Genomic DNA, 25,360 nt, shown 5'->3' with positions numbered 1-25,360 from the left:
TTCTTTCTAGTGTAGAGTTTGAATGGATTCACTTTCAGACCCACATTATTGCTCCCTGATCAGCAGTCATGTCCAGGTCAGTCTGTCTGGTACCCAGTCAGTCTCATATGCTGTAATACAGCTGTAATCGAAACCCATTATCAAGTTCATTTTAAATTTGACTTGATAAATTACAAATCCTACTTCTTGACCTGGGGCTTTTAATGACACTTTTGCTCTGCTGTGTTCCTATGTAAACTGTGACGTGACAGAGAGGTGAAGCTTGAAGGTTTAACATGTGTCCATGCTTATGTGTGTGCATGTGCATGTTTTCTTTCCATGTGAGTATGTGCACTTACATGCCTACTTGTGCAATATGAGAAAGGACAGTGGTCCAGTGTTTCTTAATGAGAGGCCAATCAACCCACTATTTCTGAAGCTCTTGCATTATTCAAATGAGACCCACTGCTGACTGAGGGAGTACAGAAACCAGAAACCAGAAACCAGAAACCAGGCCCTCTGTGTCTGCTGCCTTCATTAAAATGTGTACACAAACCCGGCCAGATGCCCTCTCACACAGCCAGCTCTCTACCCATAGGCCATGCCACCTGGGCATAGGTTCCATGTTGTTAGGACTGCTAGTGGTGAGTTACTGTAAGAGTCCCCTCACCAGCCAGTCTGAGTGATGTTGAGTAAAATATGTGCAGACCACACTGATCGTATGTAGGCCTAGCCAACTTCCTGTTTTTCTATTAGTTTGTCAGGCAGGTCTGATTTAATGGTTTATTATTCTGGATTCAACCTAGCTTGTGTTATATGTTCCCTTTGAACAATCAATACTCATGGGTGTACTGTTAGCTGAAAGGGCAGCATCTCCGTGCCCATGGTTGACCTGTCCCAGAGTTATTGGCTCAGCTGACACAACAGAGACAGGATGGCTGGTTTGGCCATGGTGACCCTGCAGGTGAAGGGACAATGGGTCTAGTTGTCCTCGGGTCAATTTGGAATGGGTCGCTATATTAAAAAAATGTATTTATGTATATCGGGTCCAGATGGAAAATCCCAAGGCCCATTTCGGAATGGACCCGTGAAGACTTCTATTGCTAACACTAGCAGCTGTTTGTGCTGCTGAGCTGACTCTCTTACAGATGACTAGCAGAATGTAAACCCTCTGGCATTCTAGATGTGTTTGAGCTGGACTCCGCTGTAGACCTACTGGCCCTGGGCTACCAACACTGTCACATGGATGTTTTTCTGCTATTTTAGTAATTAAAATGTTTGATCTGAAGAGCTGGGGGGAAGAAATAAGTGCACCTCACCTCCCCACTCCTCCTCCTTGATGTGGTGCCTCTTGTGTGGGTCTTTTGAAGTGCGGCTCGTCAACAAGTCTGCTCTGTAGTGATGCGCGGGATGACTCGCAACCTACAGTCCCCGCAGTTATATCCGCAGGGCGGGCGGGCACGTGGGTTTAAGGTAGTACAATATTGTGTGGATGAAGGCTGGGTGGGTGGCGGTCATGTTAAATCAAGATTTTTTTTAAATCGGTAAATGTATCATTCTTGTGCAATAAAGATCTATAGGCTACATTGGAGGTTTTTCTTTCATTATTGTTATCTGACGTTAGTGTGTAAGCCTAAGCTTTAGCTGTAAGCGTGACAAATTCACGGCAATTGCCAAATGCTTTTGGGAACATAGGCAGAAAAATGTAACATCGATCCACTGAGGCAAAAAGGACAATGTCGGAGTTGGTTTAAAGTTGAAAATAAAGAGAAGGGAGGGCCAGAACAGTAGCCTAATGTTTGGGAGAGATGTTATGTGTGATGACTGTGAGGCACTGAACAAATTCTACAGTCACAAGACTTCAAATATGGCATGTGAAGGAAACTGTACTGTTCGGATGGGTTAAATGGAATAGTAACTGAAATGAGAACACTGACTATAGGTCTATAACCTCTAACATAGCCTTACAGAATAAATAAAATAACATGTTATTAGTCACAATTGCCGAATACGACAGGTGTAGATCGTACAGTGAAATGATCTTACATGCTTAAAATCCTACAGTGAAATGTTTACTTACGAGTCCCTAACCAAAAATGCAGAAAAAAAAAGATGGATAAAAATAAGAAGTGAAAGTAACAAGTAATTAAAGAGCAGGAGTAAAATAACAATAGCGAGACCATATACAGAGGGGTGCCGGTACAGAGTCAATGTGCGGGGGAACCGGTTAGTTGAGGTAATATGTACATGTAGGTAGAGTTATTAAGGTGACTATGCATAGATGATAACAACAGAGAGTAGTAGCGGTGTAAAAGAGGGGGGCAGGGGGTGCAATGCAAATAGTCTGGGTAGGTGTTCAGGAGTCTTATGGCTTGGGATTTGAAGCTGTTTAGAAGCGTCTTGGACCTAGACTTGGCACTCCGGTACCGCTTGCCATGCGGTAGCAGAGAGAACAGCCTATGACTAGGGTGGCTGGAGTCTTTGACAATTTTTTTGCCTGACACCTCCTGGTATAGAGGTCCTGGATGGCAGGAAGCTCTACCCTCTGTAGTGCCTTGCGGTCGGAGGCCGAGCAGTTGCCATACCAGGCAGTGATGCAACCAGTCAGGATGCTCTTGATGGTGCAGCTGTAGAACGTTTTGAGGACCCATGCCAAATCTCCTGAAGGGGAATAAGTTTTGTCGTGCCCTCTTCATAACGGTTTTGGTGTGCTTGGACCATGTTAGTTTGTTGGTGATGTGGACACCAAGGAACTTGAAGCTCTCAACCTGCTCCACTGCAGCCCTGTCTATGAAAATGGGGGCGTGCTCGGCCCTCTTTTTCCTGTAGTCCACAATCATCTCCTTTGTTGTTGTCGTGGCACCACATGGCCAGGTCTCTGACCTCCTCCCTATAGGCTGTCTCGTTGTTGTCGGTGATCAGGCCTACCACTCTTGTGTCAACCGCAAACTTAATGATGGTGTTGGAGTCTTGCCTGGCCGTGCAGTCATGAGTGAACAGGGAGTACAGGAGGGGACTGAGCACGCAGCCCTGAGGGGCCCCTGTGTTGAGGATCAGCGTGGCGGATGTGTTGTTACCTACCCTTACCGCCTGGGGGACGGCCCGTCAGGAAGTTCAGGATCCAGTTGCAGAGGGAGGTGTTTAGTCCCAGGGTCCTTAGCTTATTGATGAGCTTTGAGGGCACTATGGTGTTTAATGCTGAGTTGTAGTCAATTAATAGCATTCTCACGTCGGTAGTCATTTAGGCAGGTTACCTTAGTGTTCTTGAGCACAGGGACTATGTTGGTCTGCTTGAAACATGTTGATATTACACACTTGACAGGGAGAGGTCAGTGAAGACACTTGCCAGTTGGTCAGCGCATGCTCGCAGTACCTGTCCTGGTAATCCTTCTGGCCCTGCGGCCTTGACCTGTTTAAAGGTCTTGCTCACATCAGCTGCGGAGAGTGTGATTACACAGTCTTCTGGTACAGCTGGTGCTCTCATGCATGTTTAAGTTTTATTTGCCTCGAAGCGAGTTTAGCTCATCTGGTAGGCTGGTGTCATTGGGCAGCTCTCGGCTGTGCTTCCCTTTGTAGTGTGTAATGGTTTGCAAGCCCTGCCACATCCAATGAGCGTCAGAGCCGGTGTAGTACCATTTGATCTTTGTCCTGTATTGATGCTTTGCCTGTTTGATGGTTCGTCGCAGGGCATAGCGGGATTTCTTGTCAGCTTCCGGGTTAGAGTCACGCTCCTTGAAAGCGGAAGCTCTAGCCGTTAGCTCAGTGCAGATGTTGCCTGTAATCCATGGCTTCTGGTTGGGGTGTGTACATGCATTCACTGTGGGGACGAAGTCATCAATGCACTTATTGATGAAGCCAATGACTGATGTGGTGTACTCCTCAATGCCATCGGACGAATCCCGGAACATATTCCAGTCTGTGCTACCAAAACAGTCCTGTAGCTTAGCATCTGCTTCATCTGACCACTTTTTTATTGATCGAGTCACTGGTGCTTCCTGCTTTAGTTTTTGCTTGTAGGTAGGAACCCGGTAGATAGAATTATTGTCAGATTTGCCAAATGGAGGGTGAGCTTTGTATGCATGTGTGTGGAGTAAAGGTGGTCCTGAGTTTTTTTCCCTCTGGTTGCACATTAAACATACTGGTAGAAATTTGGTAAAACGGATTTAATTTTCCCTGCATTAAAGTCCCCGTCTACTCGAAGAGCCACCTCTGGGTGAGCGTTTTCTTGTTTGCTTATAGTGGAATACAGCTCATTCAATGCGGTCTTAGTGCCAGCCTCAGTCTGTGGTGGTATGTAAATAGCTACGAAAAATACAGATGAAAACTCTAGGTAGATAGTGTGGTCTACCTGATCATGAGATACTCTACCTCAGGTGAGCAATAGCTCGAGACTTCCTTAGATATCGTGCACCAAATGTTATTTACAAAAATACATAGTCTGCCGCCCCTTGTCTTACCATACGCCGCTGTTCTATCCTGCCGGTACAGCGTATAACCAGCCAGCTGTATGTTAATAGTGTCATCGTTCAGCCATGACTCCATGAAGCATAAGATATTACAGTTTTGAATGTCCCGTTGGTAGTTTAATCTTCCGCGTAGGTCATCTATTTTATTTTCCAAAGATTGCACGTTTGCTAGCAGAATGGAAGGAAGTGGGGGTTTATTCGATCGCCTATGAATTCTCAGAAGGCAGCCTTCCCTTTGGCCCCTTTTTCTTCGCCTTCTCTTCACGCAAATCATGGGTATCTGGGCCTGTTCCCGGGAGAGCAGTATATCATTCACGTCGGGGTTGTCAGACTCGTTAAAGAAAAAAAAGGATTCTATCAGTCCGTGGTGAGTAATCGTATTCCTGATGTCCAGAAGTTATTTTTGGTCATATGAGACGGTAGCAGCAACATTATGTTCAAAATAAATAAATAAAAATACGTTAGGAAAAAAACAAAATTGGTTGGGGACATGTAAAACGTCACACTTCTTCTCCGGCACCATCCTAGTTACCCATCCCTAGGTGGTTGGGGATGGGTTGCTACCAATTGCGGGCGAGTGCGGGTGAACAAACAGCTGACCTGCATATCACTACTGCTCTGCTCTCCAGACTGGCTAAGGTAAGCACAACACTGAAAGGGATCTCACTGGTAAGGCCAGTCTGCCTCCGTTGGTGCAGCAGCCTGGATGACAGCGAGAGCGAAAGAGAAGGATGACAAGGGAGGGAGAGAGGGGCAGAGATGAGAGAGGGGTAGATTTACGGATTTGTTTCTTTTGGATGTGATGCAGACCCATTGGTTATGTTTCTTCATTATGTTTTACTTAACAATTTGAGGTAGGTGTTTTTATGATTGTGCAAATAAAACTACCAGGCTTTATTAAAAGGAGAGGGTGAGTGGATGGAGAGAAGGAGGGGTGAACTACAATATACTGTATTTGGACAAAACAGACCACAGTTTGGAAAACAGGTCAAGCTTTAGGAGTGTCAGTAATACTGCTGCTCTCAGCAGCGTTGCCTGCCTTATTTAAAGGAGAGAAGAGCTTTCATGTTCCTGACAAATGGCAGAGCTTGCCCCTGCAGCTGCCAGCACACTAGAATAAGGGGGTGGGGGGGTAAAATCAATCTGATTTTATTCACAGGTGAAAAATGAAGTCCTCAGAGGATTCTTTGAATAAGGCCTCTCTGCCAGGCCCTGTTCAGAAGCTATCAGTGTCAGCGTCTGACTCTACAAGCATTATTCATGTGCTGGGACAGCCTGGGCACCGCACCGGCCCTCACTACAAGGACGGACGCGACTCTGTGTGTGTGCGGGCGTGTTTCAGCGCTCGTGCCTGTGTCCTGTCCCCCTCAGATCCTATCTCCTGTTCTATCTCTGTATTGGATCTGTAGGAGGTGTCCCATGATAAGGACATTAATCATGCATTCTTCTCGCTATGAGACGTCTCACTCAGCCTCTCCCACAATTTCGTAAGCCCAGCGGTGGTGTGTAAGGAGCTGTGTTCCTGACGGGGGTGTACCATCTTCATCACGGTTCCCCTGACAGGTGTTGCCAAGTGTTCTTTGCAGAATCTCAGAACGCAGAACCTATTGACAATACGCGGAACACGGCCACTTCCTACATGGAACATCACAGTCCAGTCGGTTCACTTACAAATGGGCTCTTATTTAGCTATCAATTCCATTCAGCTGATGTCAGCTCGTTCAATTCCCCCTCTCTGGTAATTTCAAAGGAATACGAGGCCATTCATCATGTGGGATTAGTGTCTTGTGAGGAGCTGACTGGTCCTATACCTACCACTACCAAACCGAGAACCTCTGGCGCTCAATATGCATGGTTGTGTCTGGATTTTAGGTATCACACTCAGCTAGACCCTTATCTCAGCTTGTGACCCCCAGGGCTCTCTTTAGTACTCAGGGTTGGGTTAAATGCATTAAAGACACATTTCAGTTGAATGCATTCAGATGTACAACTGACTAGGTATTTCCCTTTCTATTTCTGATTTCTCTTAGCTTTGACGTCACACTGCCTTCCTCCTTTCTCCTTTTTAGGTTTTTATATCCATATATCCATTAGACTCTAATGCGATGAACAATGGCAATAAAAGCCAGTGAAGCAGATCTGGAACTGTATATGTACATGCCTCTCTGTGAACGGTTTGTCTCCTCTCCTGAGTTCTGCTACTATATACAGTAGGCCTACCCTATTGGGCTGCCAGTGCAAACATGGAAAATAATGGATGGAAGTTCAAATAGTCTTAAAATATCTGAATAATTAATATTTGTTAGTGAGAGAGGAGCTCTGTCTGACCACATTTTATTTTAGCTGCCACATTGCATCTCTCTTTCTCATTGGTCAGAGTGTAGGCTTAGTCTCTGGGACTAAATTTTACTTCACTCTGTATTTTAATCATTTTTTTAAATTTTTTTAAATCTGGTTGACTGAGTTATTAGAATAGCTCTATGTACTGTAACTCTGTATTGGTGCTATGTGGTGGAATGGGCTCAGTGATGACGCTTGCAGGATCCAGAGCCAGATATTATGTAAATGTGAAAAGCTTTTTAAAAATGTCTCTCTAATGTTTCATTCACTTACCTGCACTCTATTGATTTATGTGCTGTGTTCAATGAATGTCTGCATTTTCTAATGAAGGAATCTCTCTCCACATCTTTCCCTCTCATCTACCTCCCTCTCTTTCTCTCCTGTCTTTCCTTCCTCCACCCCCTCACCTTTCCTCCCCATCTCTCTCCTTCTCTCTCTCATTCTCTCTCCCTCTCTCCCTCCCTCCCCCCTCTCAGATCTGGACCTGCGCTACTTCTGGAGCTTGAATGCGTTTGAGGACTACCTGCTGTTCTGCTTTGCCTTCACGGTGCTGTGTGCCTTCCTCACCCTGCTCCTGCTGGACTCTGTGCTGTTTGTGGAGGGCTTAGGCTCCCTGGCTATGCTGTTCGATGCCATCCTGGGGGTGCCACAGCTGCTGCAGAACTTCCACAACCACTCCACCCGCGGCATGAGGTGAGTGAGTGGCCTGGCTGTAACACACTCCATGAACCCTGTGTGGTGTATACTGTATGTCAATAGGCTGTTGGTCAACAGAGTTTTTTTTTCTTGAGCGGTCGCACATTTATTTAGATTTTTTTTAATGGCATACAAGACACCTGTCTGATTCACACCTGTCTGATTCGCGCCTTCTCAGTGGACTAATCATTGCGGAGGCTGCTGGGATGGCACAGTCCATCACTCTAAGATATTGTACATTGTATATTGTATATGATTTAGGGCTGTCCTTTGGCCGACCGAAAGTAATCTGTTCTTTCAACCAATCGATTGGTCGAAATTTTTAAACTTGCATTTTTCCATATATAGACACACCCTATGTGTTATAATAAAAATCAATCAATCAATTAAATATGCATTGAGCTTGTCTGATGCTTTAAGCGCAATGTTTGATGAAATAAGACACAAATTACTCAAGAGGGAGCCAGAGATCAAGATAACCAGAAGAAAAGAAAACCTAACCTGTCCCGACCATCTTCCTCCCACGCCTACTGGCATTCGAAAATTTTGCAGTTACTCTCATGAAGTTGCCGGTAATAGGCTGCATGAGGAGTGCCGATTTATCTTACAAATTCTACCAATCTGCGTGCCAGTTAGGGTTTTCAAATGCACATTTTCGTGGAACAGTTTCATTTAATTTATAATAATGTCTTCGTATCTCAAAATCATTGTCATGTGGTTAATCAAAATTCTATCCAAATCTAAATGGTACAAACCTAAAAAGTTACTTCTATTGCCATTGCCAACTATGTAAAAATTGCCTATAAAGCCAACAAATGAAAACATTGCAATCTGCAGGTAGAAAATATCCTGACACATTGGCCTGTCTGCAACACACTTGAAACATTGTATCAACTATTAACTTGGGTCTTTACAGAAGCTCCTTGCAACATTGTATAAAATATTCTGAGCCCTCAGAGTTTCCTGCGCCAGTGAGCTCGGGACAGACACCGCTGTAGACTATTTGCTCAAGGGATAAGAAGTATTTGGGTAGGCCTATTTTATGATGTTTCCACTGGGTCAGAGTATGACATTTTTTCCTTTCACGCTGAGTGGATATCGAAAGGGAGAGAGCTTGAAAGATTTTTCTAATACATTGAGGAGCTATTGTTATTCAATGGATGTAGAAACAGACTTCATTTTCTTGCTGTATCAGGTGAAGAAAACATTACTTTGAGAAGCTCCACAGCTCCTTAGTCGTGGTGCATTAAGCCAATCAGAAATACTATCATATCCCCAAATGGACACATATATACATACATTTCTGCGCAGGTCCGGTAGCCTATAGGCCTACTTCTATGTGTAATCAGTTGAGCATCCTTACTCAACATTGACAGGAGGGCTCCAAACAAAAGACGGTGACGAAATTGACAAAACGCTTAAATGGAATGAAATGAATCAAAACTGGTTTCTCACAAGTGTAGCATAGGTTGTGTGCTCTGCAAACAACGTGTCTACTCCAACAATCAGAACGGTAAAAGACTGGAATAATAATATATTGAATGCATTTAAACTAGAACCGCCTGGCCTTTTAGAATATAAGTACCAGCTAGAGAAAGTTGCTGGGCTTCCCCTTTAGCATATGCATCAGATGCTCTCAACCTGCAAGGCGCGCAAACAAACAAAAATAACAACAGAGATGTTGAGTCAAGGATAGATAGAGTCAAGGATATGTTTTGTATAATTCTAAAAAGTCCTAGAAAAAACGCAGGCCTGTAGCCTATTTTCATTTCCCTTACAATAAAAACATTACAGTGTAATCCATTTGATTAACTTTATTTGTAGATTTGATTAGTAACAGAGTTATAGTAATTAATAATGTCCAGTTACAGCTTCTTTTAACAAATTAGAAACTAAAAATATGAGAATAATAATATAACCAGCCAGGTGTGCAGGTGAAAGTATTTGCTGTATTCCTAAACAAAAGCACCAGTCATGAACAATTCTAAACAATTCATTGAATAAAGAAATATTTGTGGAAATATTCATGATAAGATTTTTAAAAAACAGTGATTTGTTGGTTGTATCAAACACTGTATTGTGCTATTATTTCCATGCCTTTACACATTAATCAATCGCGTCTTCTCTTTATGCTTCGGGTCCACAAACAAATTGGTGGCACTGCACAGTTTTCATGTGTTCGTTGTTGGAATGAGACCAAGGTGCAGCGTGGTAGGCATACCTTTTCCTTTCATTTAAAATGTTCCACAAAAAAAAAATAAACAACTCAACGAACATAAAGCTAGTAGTGCAAACACATTCAACACAAAAAGACAAGATCCCACAACAGAAAGTGGGAAAAGGGCTGCCTAAGTATGATCCCCAATCGGAGAAAATGATAGACAGCTGCCTCTGATTGAGAACCATACTCGACCAAAAACAAAGAAATAGACAACATAGAATTCCCACCCCAAATCACACCCTGACCTGACCAAATAGAGAAATAAAACATCTCTCTAAGGTCAGGGCGTGACAATGGGCCTCGTTTCGTGTGTACCTGCCAACTTGATCTTGTAGCTTATTCTTTTGTGAGGTTCTTACGTAGCTCACATGCTCACATGCCAGATCCAGTGGGATGCATGGTGCTGAGGATTCAAACACATGTACAAGGCCACATCTTCACTGTTGACCTTGACACTGGTGTTTTGCAGGTACTATTTAATGAAGCTGCCATTTGAGGACTTGTAAGGCATCTGTCATGCTCTCCGTAGCTGATGTGAGCAAGACCTTTACACAGGTCAACATTCACAAAGCTGTGTGGCTAGACAGATAACAAGGACATGTACTCAACGCATGCGCGGACCAACTGGCAAAAGTGTCTTCACTGACATTTTCAACCTCTCCCTGACCGAGTCTCTAATACCAACATGTTTCCAACAGACCACCATAGTCCTGTGCCCAGGAACACTAAGGTAATCTGAATGATCTAAATGATTACCGCCTCGTAGCACTCACGTCAGTAGCCATGAAGTGCTTTGAAAGGCTGATCATGGCTTACATCAACACCATCATGCCAGAAACCTTAGACCCACTCCAATTTGCACACAATAAATCATACAATGATGGAAAGACCTGTGTGTTGTCCTTGTTAATGCAGATAGAGAAGCGCTCCAACTTCTTAATCATAGCTTCAATTTTGTCCTGCACATTGCATATAGTTGCGAGAGTCCCTGTAATCCTAAATTCAGATAATTCAGGTGAGAAAAAACATCACCCAGGTAGGCCAGTCGTGTGAGAAACTCATCATCATGCAAGCGGTCAGACAAGTGAATGATGGTCAGTAAAGAAAACTTTAAGCTCGTCTCTCAATTTAATAAATTGTGTCAATAAGCTTGATAACCAGCGTACTTCTGTATGTTGTAAAAGCATTACATGGTCGCTGCCAATATCATTGCATAGTGCAGAAAATACAGGAGAGTTCAGGGGCCTTGCTTTAACAAAGTTAACCATTTTCACTGTAGTGTTCAAAATGTCTTTCAAGCTGTCAGGCATTCCTTTGGCAGCAAGAGCCTCTTGGTGGATGCTGCAGTGTACCCAAGTTGCGTCGGGACCAACTGCTTGCATTTCCACTCCACTACGTCTCCCTGTCATAACTTTTGTGCCATCAGTACAGATACCAACACATCTTGACAACCAAAGTCCATTTGATGTCACAAAGCTGTCCAGTACTTTAAAAATATCCTCTCCTGTTGTCCTGGTTTCCAGTGGTTTGCAGAAGAGGATGTCTTCCTTATTTGACCCCCCATAAACGTAACGGACATATACCAGGAGCTGTGCCAGGCCCGCCACGTCTGTTGACTCATCCAGCTGTAATGCATAGAATTCACTGGCTTGTATGCGAATAAGTAATTGTTTCAAAACATCTCCTGCCATATCACTGATGCGTCGTGAAACATTGTTTGAAGAAGTCATTGTCTGTATAGTTTTTTTTGTCCTTTTCCCCCAGCATTGTCCCAGCCATATCTGCGGCAGCTGGAATAATTAAGTCCTCCACAATAGTATGGGGCTTGCCTGTCCTAGCCACTCGTTAGCTCACCATATAAGACGCTTCGAGCCCCTTCTTATTAATGGTTTCTGTTGCTTTTATACATTTCTTACTATTCAGTCATCTTAATTCTCGCTCTAAAAACTCCTGTGTGTAACGGTCTGAGTGTAGTGGGTGAGGAGTCAGGCGCAGGAAGCAGAGAGTTCAGGGGAGTGCTATTTTAATGCACTGAGAAACGCTGAACATAAGCCAACCCTCACAAAAACACAGGGCGTACTGAACAAACAAATGCCCCAAACAGGAGGACTTAAACTGTCCAGGGAAAACCCACAAAATGGGAAAACACAAAACCCATAGACGTGCACACAAGTACACCAAACAGACGATCACAATAATTAATCCTGCACAAGGAACCCTGCGGGCCGGCTGACTAATAAAGCCTTACTACCTAACTCAAAACAGGTGCACACAATCAACACATAAGGAGGGGGAGGAAATAATCAGTAGCAGCTAGTAGGCCGGCGACGACGACCGCCGAGCGCCACCCGAACGGGAAGGGGAGTGTCCTTCGGTCGGAGTCGTGACACTGTGGCTTATTTTTCAAATTGGCATGTTTCGTTTCTAAATATCTGCGCAAGAGTGAAGGTTTGTGAAGAGTTGTGAGATAGTATCTTTGCACATAGTTTACAGCATATAGAATATATTAGGTTTATTGTTATCATATGGAAACATAATTCGATATTATTAGATATTATATATAATATTAGCATCAATATACATTATTGTTTAATTTAATTTCATATATATATGTAATTGTTTCCAATTTCATTACATTTTGGTTCAACCAGAATGCAGAATAAGCATCATCAACAGTGGAAACATATTGGGTGTATGCTGATTAGCTGTAGAAATAATATATTCATTTATAAGACTTGTTCATAAAAAAGAGAGAAGAAATAAGAATTACTTGTAAGAAGGAGATCAAAGTCAATATTTAGACCACTAGGGGTCAATGTTTTTAGAAAGGATATCCAGTAGGCCTCCCTCTGTAGTAGTAGGATCTCGATGTTACCTCTTCTCCTTGGTAGAGTAACATGCTCAATGCCTATTTATTTTAGGGAGGAGATAGGATGGTTAGCTTCAACAAATTGAGCTGCTACTGGATAGTCATTGTTCTTACAGCTGATTTTGCTGCAATGTTCAGCTATGTATTGTTTTAATTGTCTTTTCGTTTGCCCTACGTAGGCTTTCCCACATGGACAGGTGATAAGAGAGATTTCTCCCTTTGTTTTGCATGAGATGATACCCCTAACAGGGATTTTTCAATCTGTGTCTGAAGAAGGATATTTTTGTAGTGGTATTGTAATGTACGCGTTGTTTGCAGACAGATTATTTTACTTATAATTCACTGTATCACAATTTGTGGGTCAGAAGTTTACGAACACTAAGTTGACTGTGCCTTTTAACTTGGAAAAGCTTGAAAAATTCCAGAAAATTATGTCATGGCTTTAGATGCTTCTGATAGGCTAATTGACATCATTTGAGTCAATTGGAGTTCATCTGTACAAACAATACTACGCAAGTATAAACACCATGGGACCACACAGCCGTCATACCGCTAAGGAAGGAGACGAGTTCTGTCTCCTAGAGATGAATGTACTTTGGTGCAAAAAGTGCAAATCAATCCCATGACAACAGCAAAGGACCTTGGGAAGATGCTTGAGGAAATAGGTACAAAAGTATCTATATCCACAGTAAAACAAGTCCTATATCGACATAACCTGAAAGGCCGCTCAGCAAGGAAGAAGCCACTGCTCCAAAACCGCCATCAAATCAAATCAAATGTATTTATATAGCCCTTCTTACATCAGCTGATATCTCAAAGTGCTTGACAGAAACCCAGCCTAAAACCACAAACAGCAAGCAATGCAGGTGTAGAAGCACGGTGGCTAGGAAAAACTCCCTAGAAAGGCCATAACTGCACATGGGGACACAAATCGTACTTTTTGGAGAAATGTCCTCTGGTCTGATGAAACAAAAATAGAACTGTTTGACCATAATGACCATCGTTATGTTAAAAGGAAAAAGGGGGATGCTTGCAAGCCGAAGAACACCATCCCAACTGTGAAGCACGGGTGTGGCAGCATCATGTTGTGGGGGTGCTTTGCTGCAGGAGGGACTGGTGCATTTCACAAAGTAGATGGCTTCATGAGGGAGGGAAATTATATGGGTATATTGAAGCAACATCTCAAGACATCAGATTGGTCACAAATGGGTCTTCCAAATGGACAATGACCCCAAGCATACTTCCAAAGTGGCAAAATGGCTTAAGGACAACAAAGTCAAGGTATTGGAGTGGCCATCACAAAGCCCTGATCTCAGTACTATAGAAGATTTGTGGGCTGAACTGAAAAAGCTTGTGTGCGCAAGGAGGCCTACAAACCTGACTCAGTTACACCAGCTCTGTCAGGAGAAATGGGACAAAATTCACCCAACTTATTGTGGGAAACTTGTGGAAGGCTACCCGAAACGTTTTACCCAAGTTTTCTTTTTAGTTGTTTTTTATTTCACCTTTAAACAACACAGAGTTACACATGGAATAACAAGCATACAGTCAATAACACAATAGACAAAATAAAGTATATACCGTGTGTGCAAATGGCATGAGGAGGTAAGGCAATAAATAGGCCATAGTAGCGAAGTAATTACAATTTAATAAATTAACACTGAAGTGATAGATGTGCAGATGATGTGCAAGTAGAAATACTGGTGTGCAAAAGACCAGAAAAGTACATTAAAAAAACAATATGTGGTTGAGGTAGGTAGATTGGATGGGCTATTTACAGGTGAGCTATGTACAGCTGCAGCGATCGGTTAGCTGCTCAGATAGCTGATGTTTAAAGTTAATGAGGGAAATTTAAGTCTCCAGCTTCAGCGGACTGGCAGCGGACAACTGGAAGGAAAGGCAGCCAAATGAGGTGTTGGCTTTGGGGATGACCAGTGAGATATACCAGCTGGAGCGCGTGCTACGGGTGGATGTTGTTATCTTGACCAGTGAGCTGAGATAAGGTGGAGCTTTACCTAGCAAAGACTTATAGATGACCTGGAGCCAGTGGGTCTGGCAACGAATATGTAGCGAGGGCCTGCCGACGAGAGCATACAGGTCGCAGTGGTGGGTGGTGTATGGGGCTTTGGTAACAGGGTATGTTTGGCGGCGTGAGTGAAGGAGGCCTTGTTGCGAAATAGGATGCTGATTCTCAATTTAATTTTGGATTGGAGATGTTTAATATGAGTCTGGAAGGAGAGTTTACAGTCTAGCCAGACACCTAGGTATTTGTAGTTGTCCACATATTCTAAGTCGGAACCCTCCAGAGTAGTGATGCTAGTCGGGCAGGCTGGTGCGGGCAGCGAACGGTTGAAAAGCATGCATTTAGTTTTACTAGCGTTTAAGAGCAGTTGGTGGCCACGGAAGAAGTGTTGTATGGCATTGAAGCTCGTTTGGAGGTTTGTTAACACAGTGTCTAAAGAAGGGCCAGATGTATACCGAATGGTATCGTCTGCGTAGAGGTGGATCGGGGAATCACCAGCAGCAAAAGCGACATCATTGAACCCTGTGGTACCCCGATAGAGACTGCCTGAGGTCCGGACAACAGGCCCTCCAATTTTACCCACTGAACTCTGACTGAGAACTAGTTGTTGAACCAGGCGAGGCAGTCATTTGAGAAACCAAGACTGTTGAGTCTGCCGATAAGAATATGGTGATTGACAGAGTCGAAGGCCTTGGCCAGGTCGATGAAGACAGTACTGTCTTTTATCGATGGCGGTTATGATATCGTTTAGCACCTTGAGCATGGCTGAGGTGCACCCGTGACCAGATCGGACACCGGAAAGCACAGCGGAGAAGGTACGGTGTGATTCGAAATGGTCAGTAATCTGTTTTTTTACTTTAGTGACTTTCGAAGACTTTAGAAAGGCATGGCAGGATGGTTATAGGTCTGTAACAGTTTGGGTCTGTGTCACCCCCTTTGAAGAGGGGGATGACCGCGGCAGCTTTCCAGTCTTTGGGGATCTCGGACAATACGAAAGAGAGGTTGAACAGACTGGTAATAGGGGTTGCAACAATGGTGGCGGATAGTTTTTGAAAGAGAGGGTCCAGATTGTCTAGCCCAGCTCTTTCAGAACATCTGCTATCTGGATTTGGGTGAAGGAGATGCTGGGGAGGCTTGGGCAAGTAGCTGCGGGGGGTGCCGGAGCAGTGGGTGGGGTTGGGGTAGCCAGGAGAAAAGCATGGCCAGATGTAAAGAAATGTTTATTGAAATTCTTGATTATCGTGGATTTTTTGGTGGTGACAGTGTTTCCTAGCCTCAGTACAGTGGGCAGCTGGGAGGAGGTGCTCTTATTCTCCATGGACTTTACGGTGTCCCAGAACTTTTTGGAATTTGTGCTATATGATGCAAATTTCTGTGAAAAAGCTAGCCTTTGCTTTCCTGACTGACTGAGTGTATTGGTTCCTGACTTCCCTGAAAAGTTGCATATCGTGGGAAATATTCGATGCTAGTGCAATTAAGCAGTTAAAATTAAACAATTTAAAGGCAATGCTACCAAATACTAATATAGTGTATGTAAACTTCTTACCACTGAGAATGTGATGAAAGAAATAAAATCTGAAAGAAATAATTATTTCTACTGTTATTTTGACATTTCACATTCTTAAAATAAAGTGGTGATCCTAACTGACCTAAGACAGGGACTTTTTTACTAGGATTAAATGTCAGGAATTGTGAAAAACTGAGTTTAAATGTATTTGGCAAAGGTGTATGTAAACTTCTGACTTCAACTGTATCTGCATGGAACTGAGGACAGAGCAAGAAGGATTGCTTCTGTTACTGTACTGAGCTGTCTCATAGTTTGGTTATTCTGTCCCGAGGACAAATGGCGCTGATTGTATTCAGACTACTGTGCTGTACTCAGACCCAAGGTCAAGTCAGAGCTCAATAATGTCTCTGTGGTCATGATATTGTCAAAAGGCCTTTTAATATAGAGGCTGTAACATCAATTATCCAAGTAATTATATTCAGGCTAATACTAATTATGATAATTTCCTCATTAGTTGTCCCTGGGGTGGTCAGTGCCCAAACTGCAGCGCTGGGTAGGAGTTTGACCTTCCCATGCTGTGATAACCTCATAGCATCATTGAGGAACTCCCTAGGGGATCAGCATTCCACATCAATCCCCACAGGCCCCAGAGTTGTCCTATAGAGATACAGGTCTCTGGTTATAAAACTAGGGATGTTCCGTACTCGATTACATTCTCGTTCTTTGTGAGAGTAAGTATGTTGTATGAATATGGGTAGGTCTGCAGCAGCAGCAGCAGCAGCAGCAGAGAGAGAGAGTGAGATTTGATTGACAGATCAGCTGTGTTCCATTAGAGAATGTGAGGCGAGACAGAAGTCTGGCAATAACTCAGATTCACAGTACCTTTAGGACATACTGTATCTGCTTGCTCACTACTTCTACTTCCATCTCTCTTCATCTTATTATCCTCCCTTCCTGTCTGAGTGTTTTCTATTAGACTGTGTCTGTCCTCCAATATTTCATTCAATCCACTGTGTTAGGCTACATCCCCAAAGCATAAAAACAAATGGTACAATGGAAACACAAAACACTCCCAGAGAGGGAGGGAGGTATAAATATAGCAGTGTGTCATGTGTAGTATTTTCCTGTGCCATTCTGTCCAACTTGGACTCAGGGGTAGACGTAACATAGTCAACTAAGATCTGGAATACTCAAATTAGTATGATATGTTACATTAGGTATGGTATTAGTTTGTGGATGTCCATCATCCATTTTGTATGATAAGTTACACATTTCAATTTCTACAATTTGTTACAAATTTGCAATATGTACAATATGTTACAAATTCCAATTTGTTGTGGCTAACTTCAGCTTGGTGGCTAACGTTATCTAGGCTAGGGGTTAAGGTTAGAGTTGAGATTATGAGTTATCAAATTGTATTGATCACATACACATGGTTAGTAGATGTTATTGCGAGTGTAGCGAAATGCTTGTGCTTCTAGTTTTGACAGTGCAATAATATCTAACAAGTAACCTAACAATTCCACAACAACTACCTAATACACACACATCTAAGTAAAGGGATGGAATAAGAATATATACATACAAATATATGGATTACACATATACTTGATTACACACAGGTGGATTGTATTTATCATCATTAGTCATTTAGGTCAACATTGGATCATTCAGAGATCCTCACTGAACTTCTGGAGAGAGTTTGCTGCACTGAAAGTAAAGGGGCTGAATAATTGTGCACGCCCAATTTTTCAGTTTTTGATTTGTTAAAAAAGTTTGAAATATCCAATAAATGTCATTCCACTTCATGATTGTGTCCCACTTGTTGTTGATTCTTCACAAGAAAATACAGTTTTATATCTTTATGTTTGAAGCCTGAAATGTGGCAAAAGGTCGCAAAGTTCAAGGGGGCCGAATACTTTCGCAAGGCACTGTACATATGGGATGAGTAATGCAAGATATGTAAACATTATGAAAGTGGCATTATTAAAGTGACTAGTGATCTATTTATTAAAGTTGCCAATGATTTCAAGTCTGTATGTAGGCAGCAGCCTCTCTGTTGTAGTAACGGCTGTTTAATGGTCTGATGGCCTTGAGATAGAAGAAGCTATTTTTCAGTCTCTCGGCCCCTGCTTTGCTGCACCTGTACTGACCTCGCCTTCTGGATGGTAGCGGGGTGAACAGGCAGTGGCTCGGGTGGTTGTTGTCTTTGATGTTTTTGGCCTTCCTGTGACAACCGGTGCTGTAGGTGTCCTGGAGGACAGGTAGTTTGCCTCCAGTGATGTGTTGTGCAGGCCGCACCACCTTCTGGAGAGCCCTGCGGTTGTGGGCGATCCAGATGCTCTCAATTGTGCATCTGTAAAAGTTTGTGAGGGTTTTGGCGACAAGCCAAATTTCTTCAGCCTTCTGAGGTTGAACAGGCGCTGTTATGCCTTCTTCATCATATTGTCTGTGTGGGTGGCCCATTTCAGTTTGTCTGTGATGTGTACGCAGAGGAACTTAAAACTTTCCACCTTCTCCACTGCTGTCCCGTCGATGTGGATAGGGGGTTGCTCCCTCTGCTGTTTCCTCCTGATGTCCACGATCACCTCCTTTGTTTTGTTGATGATGAGTAAGAGGTTGTTTTCCTGACACCATACTCCGAGTGCCCTCACCTCCTCCCTTAGGTTAAAGGGTTAAGGTTAGGGGAAGGGTTAGCTAACATGCTAAGTAGTTTCAAAGTAATTAAAAAGTTGCAAGTAGTTGCTAATTAGATAAAACAATTATATTTGTGTTAGTTTATCATACTACCGTCATCAAAATTTCATGAATTTTAACCACTTTTAAGTGGACATTCTGTATGTCCATAATTTCAAAGCTCACTACATTGAATCACACAATTTAAAAGCCCATTTGAGAATTCTACAAACTGGACTATATGTAGTAACTTACTATGAAGAGAAGGTGATTGGGTCTAAATTGGTGTTTGGTAGTTTAAATTTAGTGTTTTTAACTGCCATTTCCCGAAAGTCAGACTCTTCCTACACCCCAACACATTTTTCTCATGGTAAGAAGCATCTGCATTCCACACATTTTGTATGGTTATCCCTAGATGTATTCTCGAGACTTAAATGTAGGTAGTTGCTGATTTGTTGTGAAATTTCCATTCTAGATTACATGTTCTTCTGAAAAATGAGCAAAAATGAATTTGACATACCTTTCTTTAGTATTTTACAGATAGAAAGATAACAAAACATATTTATCCACAATATGCTATGTATACATCCAGTCCTGGAGTCTCTTAACAAAATAAAACCAAAACATTTAGGTTGACTCCATCCAGATAAATGTATTTGTGTGATATGCAAATATGCACATATATATTTGGCACGTATATTTGCTGTCACATTGTCATTAGTTGTCTCTGATTGAGAATCATACTTAGGTAGCCTGGGTGTCACTGTGTGTTTGTGGGTGATTGTTCCTGTCTCTGTGTTTGCACCAGATAGGACTGTTTTGAGTTTTCACATTTCTTGTTTTTGTTATTGTTAGTTTGTTCATGTGAAGTGATTTATTAAAACATGAATCAAAACAACCACGCTGCGCTTTGGTCCGCCTCTCGTTCAGATGAAGAAAACCATTACATTTGCATGTTTTATTACCAGATTTCATGGGGAAATAATGCAAAAAAATATTATCTGTGTCCACATTCAACTTGTAAATATTGATTGTGATATGATTAAGAGAAAACAATGACCTTATCAGGGTGTGGTGTCTGGCCTTATGTCTTATGTAACCATACCAAACGTAACATCAAACTAATTTGAGTGTCCCAGATTTTCATTTGCTATGTTACATCAAGTCTATGAGACCAGGCTATTTTGTCCCATTCCCTGAGACAGTGACAGGCAGCAATGCACTGAGCTCCCAGCACCTCACAGTCACAGTACGATCACTCCAACCCCAGGAGGATCCACTGCTTTTCTATGGCAAGCTGGTCTGCTAAGTTTGAGGCCAACCCTCTTTTTCGTTTCTCTTGAAATTGATTTTTGCAAGTGTTTGAAGTGTTTCCCCTCTTTGCAGATCCCACCACTGGGATTTTGTAGTGTGATTATAGCATTTTCCTCTCTCACAGATATAGTCTCATAGCTGTAATCTTACAGTATCCTAGAGTAAAAACATAGATTTTGAATTTGTGAATATATTTGACATTTATGAATAAAAATACAGTATATATTACGTTTGTGAATATAGACTGATTATCAGAATTACCATATCCTGATAATCCGTCTATATTCACAAAAGTGGACTCCCTATATCTTTTTTTACCTTTGCTTAAGGCCATGTACTAAAAAGGCTGTGTGCTGGTGGTGGAGTGTTTGTGTGCTGGTGGTGGGGCTGGTGATGGAGTGTTTGTGTGCTGGTGGTGGAGTGTTTGTGTGCTGGTGGTGTAGCTCATGATGGAGTGTTGGTGGTGGGGCTGGTGATGGAATGTTTGTGTGCTGGTGATGGGGCTGGGGTGGAGTGTTTGTATGCTGGTGGTGGAGTGTTTGTGTGCTGGTGGTGGGGCTAGTGATGGAGTGTTTGTGTGCTGGTGGTGGGGCTGGGGTGGAGTGTTTGTGTGCTGGTGGTGGGGCTAGTGATAGAGTGTTTGTGTGCTGGTGGTGGGGCTGGGGTGGAGGGTTTGTGTCCTGGTGCTGGGGCTGGTGATGGAGTGTTTGTGTGCTGGTGATGGGGATGGTGGTGGAGTGTTGTGTAATGGGGCTGGTGGTGGAGTGTTTGTGTGCTGGCGGTGTAGTGTTTGTGTGCTGGTGATGGAGTGTTTGTATGCTGGTGGTGGGGCTCATGATGGAGTGTTTGTATGCTGGTGGTGGAGTGTTTATGTGCTGATGGTGGGGCTCATGATGGAGTGTTTGTGTGCTGGTGGTGGAGTGTTTGTGTGCTGGTGGTGAGGCTCATGATGGAGTGTTTGTGTGTTGGTGGTGGGGCTGGTGATGGAATGTTTGTGTGCTGGTGGTCGGGCTGGTGATGGAGTGTTTGTGTGCTGGTGGTGGAGCTGGTGATGGAGTGTTTGTGTGCTTGTGGTGGGGCTGGTGGTGTAGTGTTTGTGTGCTAGTGGTGTAGTGTTTGTGTGCTGGTGGTGTAGTGTTTGTGTGCTGGTGGTGGGGCTGGTGGTGGAGCGTTTGTGTCCTGATGTCCATTTCCTGATAATCCGTCTATATTCACAAAAGTGGACTCTCTATAAAAGTGGATTCCCTATATAATTTCTGTGTACTAAATGTACCAGAAAGGCTTTTTATGTTCTTGCATAATATCCTACAGTGCATTATCTGCGTTGGATTGAATTAATATGAATGTCTTTAGTTTGTGTAAATCTGACTAGACTGAAATGTATTCCTGTGGTCAGTGGTACATAGTGTATACAGTCCGTCATACAGGGTCTCTGCCACTGCAGCAGGTGACTAGTGGAGAGAGATACTCTCTGGTCTCAGCTGGAGCTGCTGGTGGGGTGTTTGTGAGCTGCTGGTGTGGTGTTTGTGAGCTTCTGGTGGGGTGTTTGTGAGCTGCTGGTGGGGGGTTTGTGAGCTGCTGGTGGGGTGTTTGTGAGCTGCTGGTGGGGTGTTTGTGTGCTAGTGGTTGTCTAGTGGTGGAGTGTTTGTGTGCTGCTGGTGGGGCTGGTGATGGAGTGTTGTGTGCTGGTGGTGGGGCTGGTGATGGAGTGTTGTGTGCTGGTGGTGGGGCTGGTGGTGGAGTGTTTGTGTGCTGCTGGTGGGGATGGTGGTGGAGTGTTGTGTGATGGGGCTGGTGATGGAATGTTTGTGTGCTGGTGATGGGGATGGTGGTGGAGTGTTGTGTGATGGTGGTTAGGGCTGGTGATGGAGTGTTTGTGTGCTGGTGATGGGGATGTGGTGGAGTGTTGTGTGATGGAGCTGGTGGTGGAGTGTTTGTGGGCTGGTGGTGGAGCAGTTGTGTGCTGGTGGTGGAGTGTTTGTGTGCTGGTGATGGAGTGGCTGTGTGCTGGTGATGGAGTGTTTGTATGCTGGTGGTGGAGTGTTTGTGTGCTGGTGGTGGGGCTGGTGGTGGAGTGTTTGTGTCCTGGTGCTGGGGCTGGTGGTTGAGTGTTGTGTGATGGGGCTGGTGGTGGAGTGTTTGTGTGCTGGTGAAGGGGCTGGTGGTGGAGCAGTTGTGTGCTGGTGGTGGAGTGTTTGTGTGCTGGTGATGGAGTGTGTGTGTGCTGGTGGTGGGGCTCATGATGGAGTGTTTGTGTGCTGGTGGTGGGGCTGGTGATGGAGTGTTTGTGTGCTGGTGATGGAGTGTGTGTGTGCTGGTGGTGGGGCTCATGATGGAGTGTTTGTGTGCTGGTGGTGGGGCTGGTGATGGAGTGTTTGTGTGCTGGTGGTGGGGCTGGTGATGGAGTGTTTGTGCTGGTGGTGGAGTGTTTGTGTGCTGGTGGTGGAGTGTTTGTGTGCTGGTGGTGTAGTGTTTGTGCGCTGGTGGTGGGGCTGGTGGTGTAGTGTTTGTGTGCTAGTGGTGTAGTGTTTGTGTGCTAGTGGTGTAGTGTTTGTGTGCTAGTGGTGTAGTGTTTGTGTGCTAGTGGTGTAGTGTTTGTGTGCTAGTAGTGTTTGTGTGCTTGTGGTGTAGTGTTTGTGTGCTGGTGGTGTAGTGTTTGTGTGCTGGTGGTGGAGTGATTGTGTTCTGGTGGTGGGGCTGGTGGTGGAGTGTTTGTGTCCTGGTACTGGGACTGGTGATTGAGTGTTTGTGTGCTGATGATGGGGATGGTGGTGGAGTGTTGTGTGATAGGGCTGGTTGTAGAGTGTTTGTGTGCTGGTGAAGGGGCTGGTGATGGAGTGTTTGTGTGCTGGTGGTTGAGCTGGTGATGGAGTGTTTGTGTGCTGGTGGTGGAGTGTTTGTGTGCTGGTGGTGAAGTGTTTGTGTGCTGTTGGTGGAGTGTTTGTGTGCTGGTGGTGGTGGTGGTGGTGGAGCTGGTGGTGTAGTGTTTGTGTGCTAGTGGTGTAGTGTTTGTGTGCTAGTAGTGTTTGTGTGCTGGTGGTGGGGCTGGTGGTGAAGCTTTTGTGTGCTGGTGGTGGAGTGATTGTGTTCTGGTGTTGGGGGTGGTGATGGAGTGTTTGTATGCTGGTGGTGGGGCTCATGATGGAGTGTTTTGTGTGCTAGTGGTGTATTGTTTGTGTGCTGGTGGTGGAGTGATTGTGTGCTGGTGGTGGGGCTCATGATGGAGTGTTTGTGTGCTGGTGGTGGGGCTGGTGATGGAGTGTTTGTGTGCTGGTGGTGGGGCTGGTGATGGAGTGTTTGTGTGCTGGTGGTGGGGCTGGTGATGGAGTGTTTGTGTGCTGGTGGTGGGGCTGGTGGTGTAGTGTTTGTGCTGGTGGTGGGGCTGGTGGTGTAGTGTTTGTGTGCTGGTGGTGGAGTGGCTGTGTCCTGATTTCCATTTCCTGATAATCTGTCTATATTCACAGAAGTGGACTCTCTATGAAAGTGGATTCCCTATATAATTTTTGTGTACTAAATGTACTAAAAAGGCTTTTTATGTTCTTGCATAATATCCTACAGTGCATTATATGTGTTTTATTGAATTAATATGAATGTCTTTAGTTTGTATAAATCTGACTAGACTGAAATGTATTCCTGTGGTCAGTGGTACATAGTGTATACAGTCCGTCAGACAGGGTCTCTGCCACTGCAGCAGGTGACTAGTGGAGAGAGATACTCTCTGGTCTCAGTTGGAGCTGCTGGTGGGGTGTTTGTGAGCTGCTGGTGTGGTGTTTGTGAGCTGCTGGTGGGGTGTTTGTGAGCTGCTGGTGGGGGGTTTGTGAGCTGCTGGTGGGGTGTTTGTGAGCTGCTGGTGGGGTGTTTGTGTGCAAGTGGTTGTCTAGTGGTGGAGTGTTTGTGTGCTGCTGGTGGGGCTGGTGATGGAGTGTTGTGTGCTGGTGGTGGGGCTGGTGATGGAGTGTTTGTGTGTTGCTGGTGGGGCTGGTGTTGGAGTGTTTGTGTGCTGCTGGTGGGGCTTGTGGTGGAGTGTTTGTGTGCTGGTGGTGGGGCTGGTGATGGAGTGTTTGTCTGCTGGTGGTGGAGATGGTGGTGGAGTGTTTGTGTGCTGGTGATAAGAATGAGAATGAGAGTAGGCCAACACAGAGCTGCTGTGGAACATAAACACATTCATGTGATGAGTGAGTGAGGATTGTGACCCTCCAGAGATGGAGAGAGAGAGGGATTCAGGCTTCACACACTGTGCCATCTACGGAGAGATAGACATTCAATTCCTCTCCTTTTACAGCTTCTAGATGGTGACATATGAAGCTACAGTGTTTCAACAACCTTTTTTTTTTACATTTCCAGGCCATCATACTGGAAATCAAATCGATTACATACTATATACAGTACCGGTCAAAGGTTTGGACACACCTACTCATTCCAGGGTTTGTCTTTATTTTTAGTATTTTCTACATTGTAGAATAATTTTGAAGGCCTCAACATTTTGAAATAGCACATATGGAATCATGTAGTAACCAAAAAAGTGTTAAACTAATGAAAATAAGTTTTATATTTGAGATTCTTCAAAGTAGCCACCCTTTTCCTTGATGACAGCTTTACACACTCTTGGCATTCTCTCAACCAGCTTCATGAGGTAGTCAGCTGGAATGTGATTTGAATTAACAGGTGTGCCTTGTTGAAAGTTCATTTGTGTAATTTCTTTCCTTCTTAATGTGTTTGAGCCCATCAGTTGTGTTGTGACAAGGTCGGGGAGGTATACAGAAGATAGCCCTATTTGGTAAAAGACCAAATCCATATTATGGCAAGAACAGCTCAAATAAGCAAAGAGAAATGACAGTCCATCATGACTTGAAGGTCAGTCAATCTTGAACATGTCAAGAACTTTTAAAGTTTCTTCAAGTGCAGTTGCAAAAAACATAAAGTGCTATGATGAAACTGCCTATCATGGGGACCGCCACAGGACATGAAGACCAAGAGTTACCTTTTCTGCAGAGGATAAGTTAGATAGAGTTCAAGCCTCAGATATGGTAGCCCAAATAAATGCTTTACAGACTTCAAGTAACAGACACATCTCAACATCAACTGTTCCGAGGAGACTCCGTGAATCAGGCCTTCATGGTCGAATTGCTGCAAAGAAACCACTACTAAACGCCTTTAAGAAGAATAGACTTGCTTGTTCCAAGATACACGAGCAATGGACATTAGACTAGTGGAAATCTGTCCTTGGGTCTGATGAGTCCAAATTTGAGATTTTTGTTTCCAACTGCTG

General features: G+C 43.9%; 1 protein-coding gene across 2 annotated transcripts in view; it reads left to right on the top strand.

Moving 5' to 3' along the window:
- Positions 1 to 25,360, top strand: part of LOC109889303 (solute carrier family 66 member 2-like) — an 80,514-nt gene that overhangs the window by 17,850 nt on the left and 37,304 nt on the right. For both annotated transcript variants that reach the window (XM_020480643.2, XM_031822707.1), the window contains one exon: positions 7,262 to 7,478. In XM_020480643.2, the coding sequence (XP_020336232.1) occupies positions 7,262 to 7,478 (217 nt within the window). The remainder of the gene's footprint in view (positions 1 to 7,261; positions 7,479 to 25,360) is intronic.

The sequence above is a fragment of the Oncorhynchus kisutch genome, linkage group LG4 (assembly GCF_002021735.2).
Source record: "Oncorhynchus kisutch isolate 150728-3 linkage group LG4, Okis_V2, whole genome shotgun sequence".
Lineage (NCBI taxonomy): Eukaryota > Metazoa > Chordata > Actinopteri > Salmoniformes > Salmonidae > Oncorhynchus > Oncorhynchus kisutch.
This window is presented reverse-complemented; position numbering and strand designations above follow the sequence as displayed.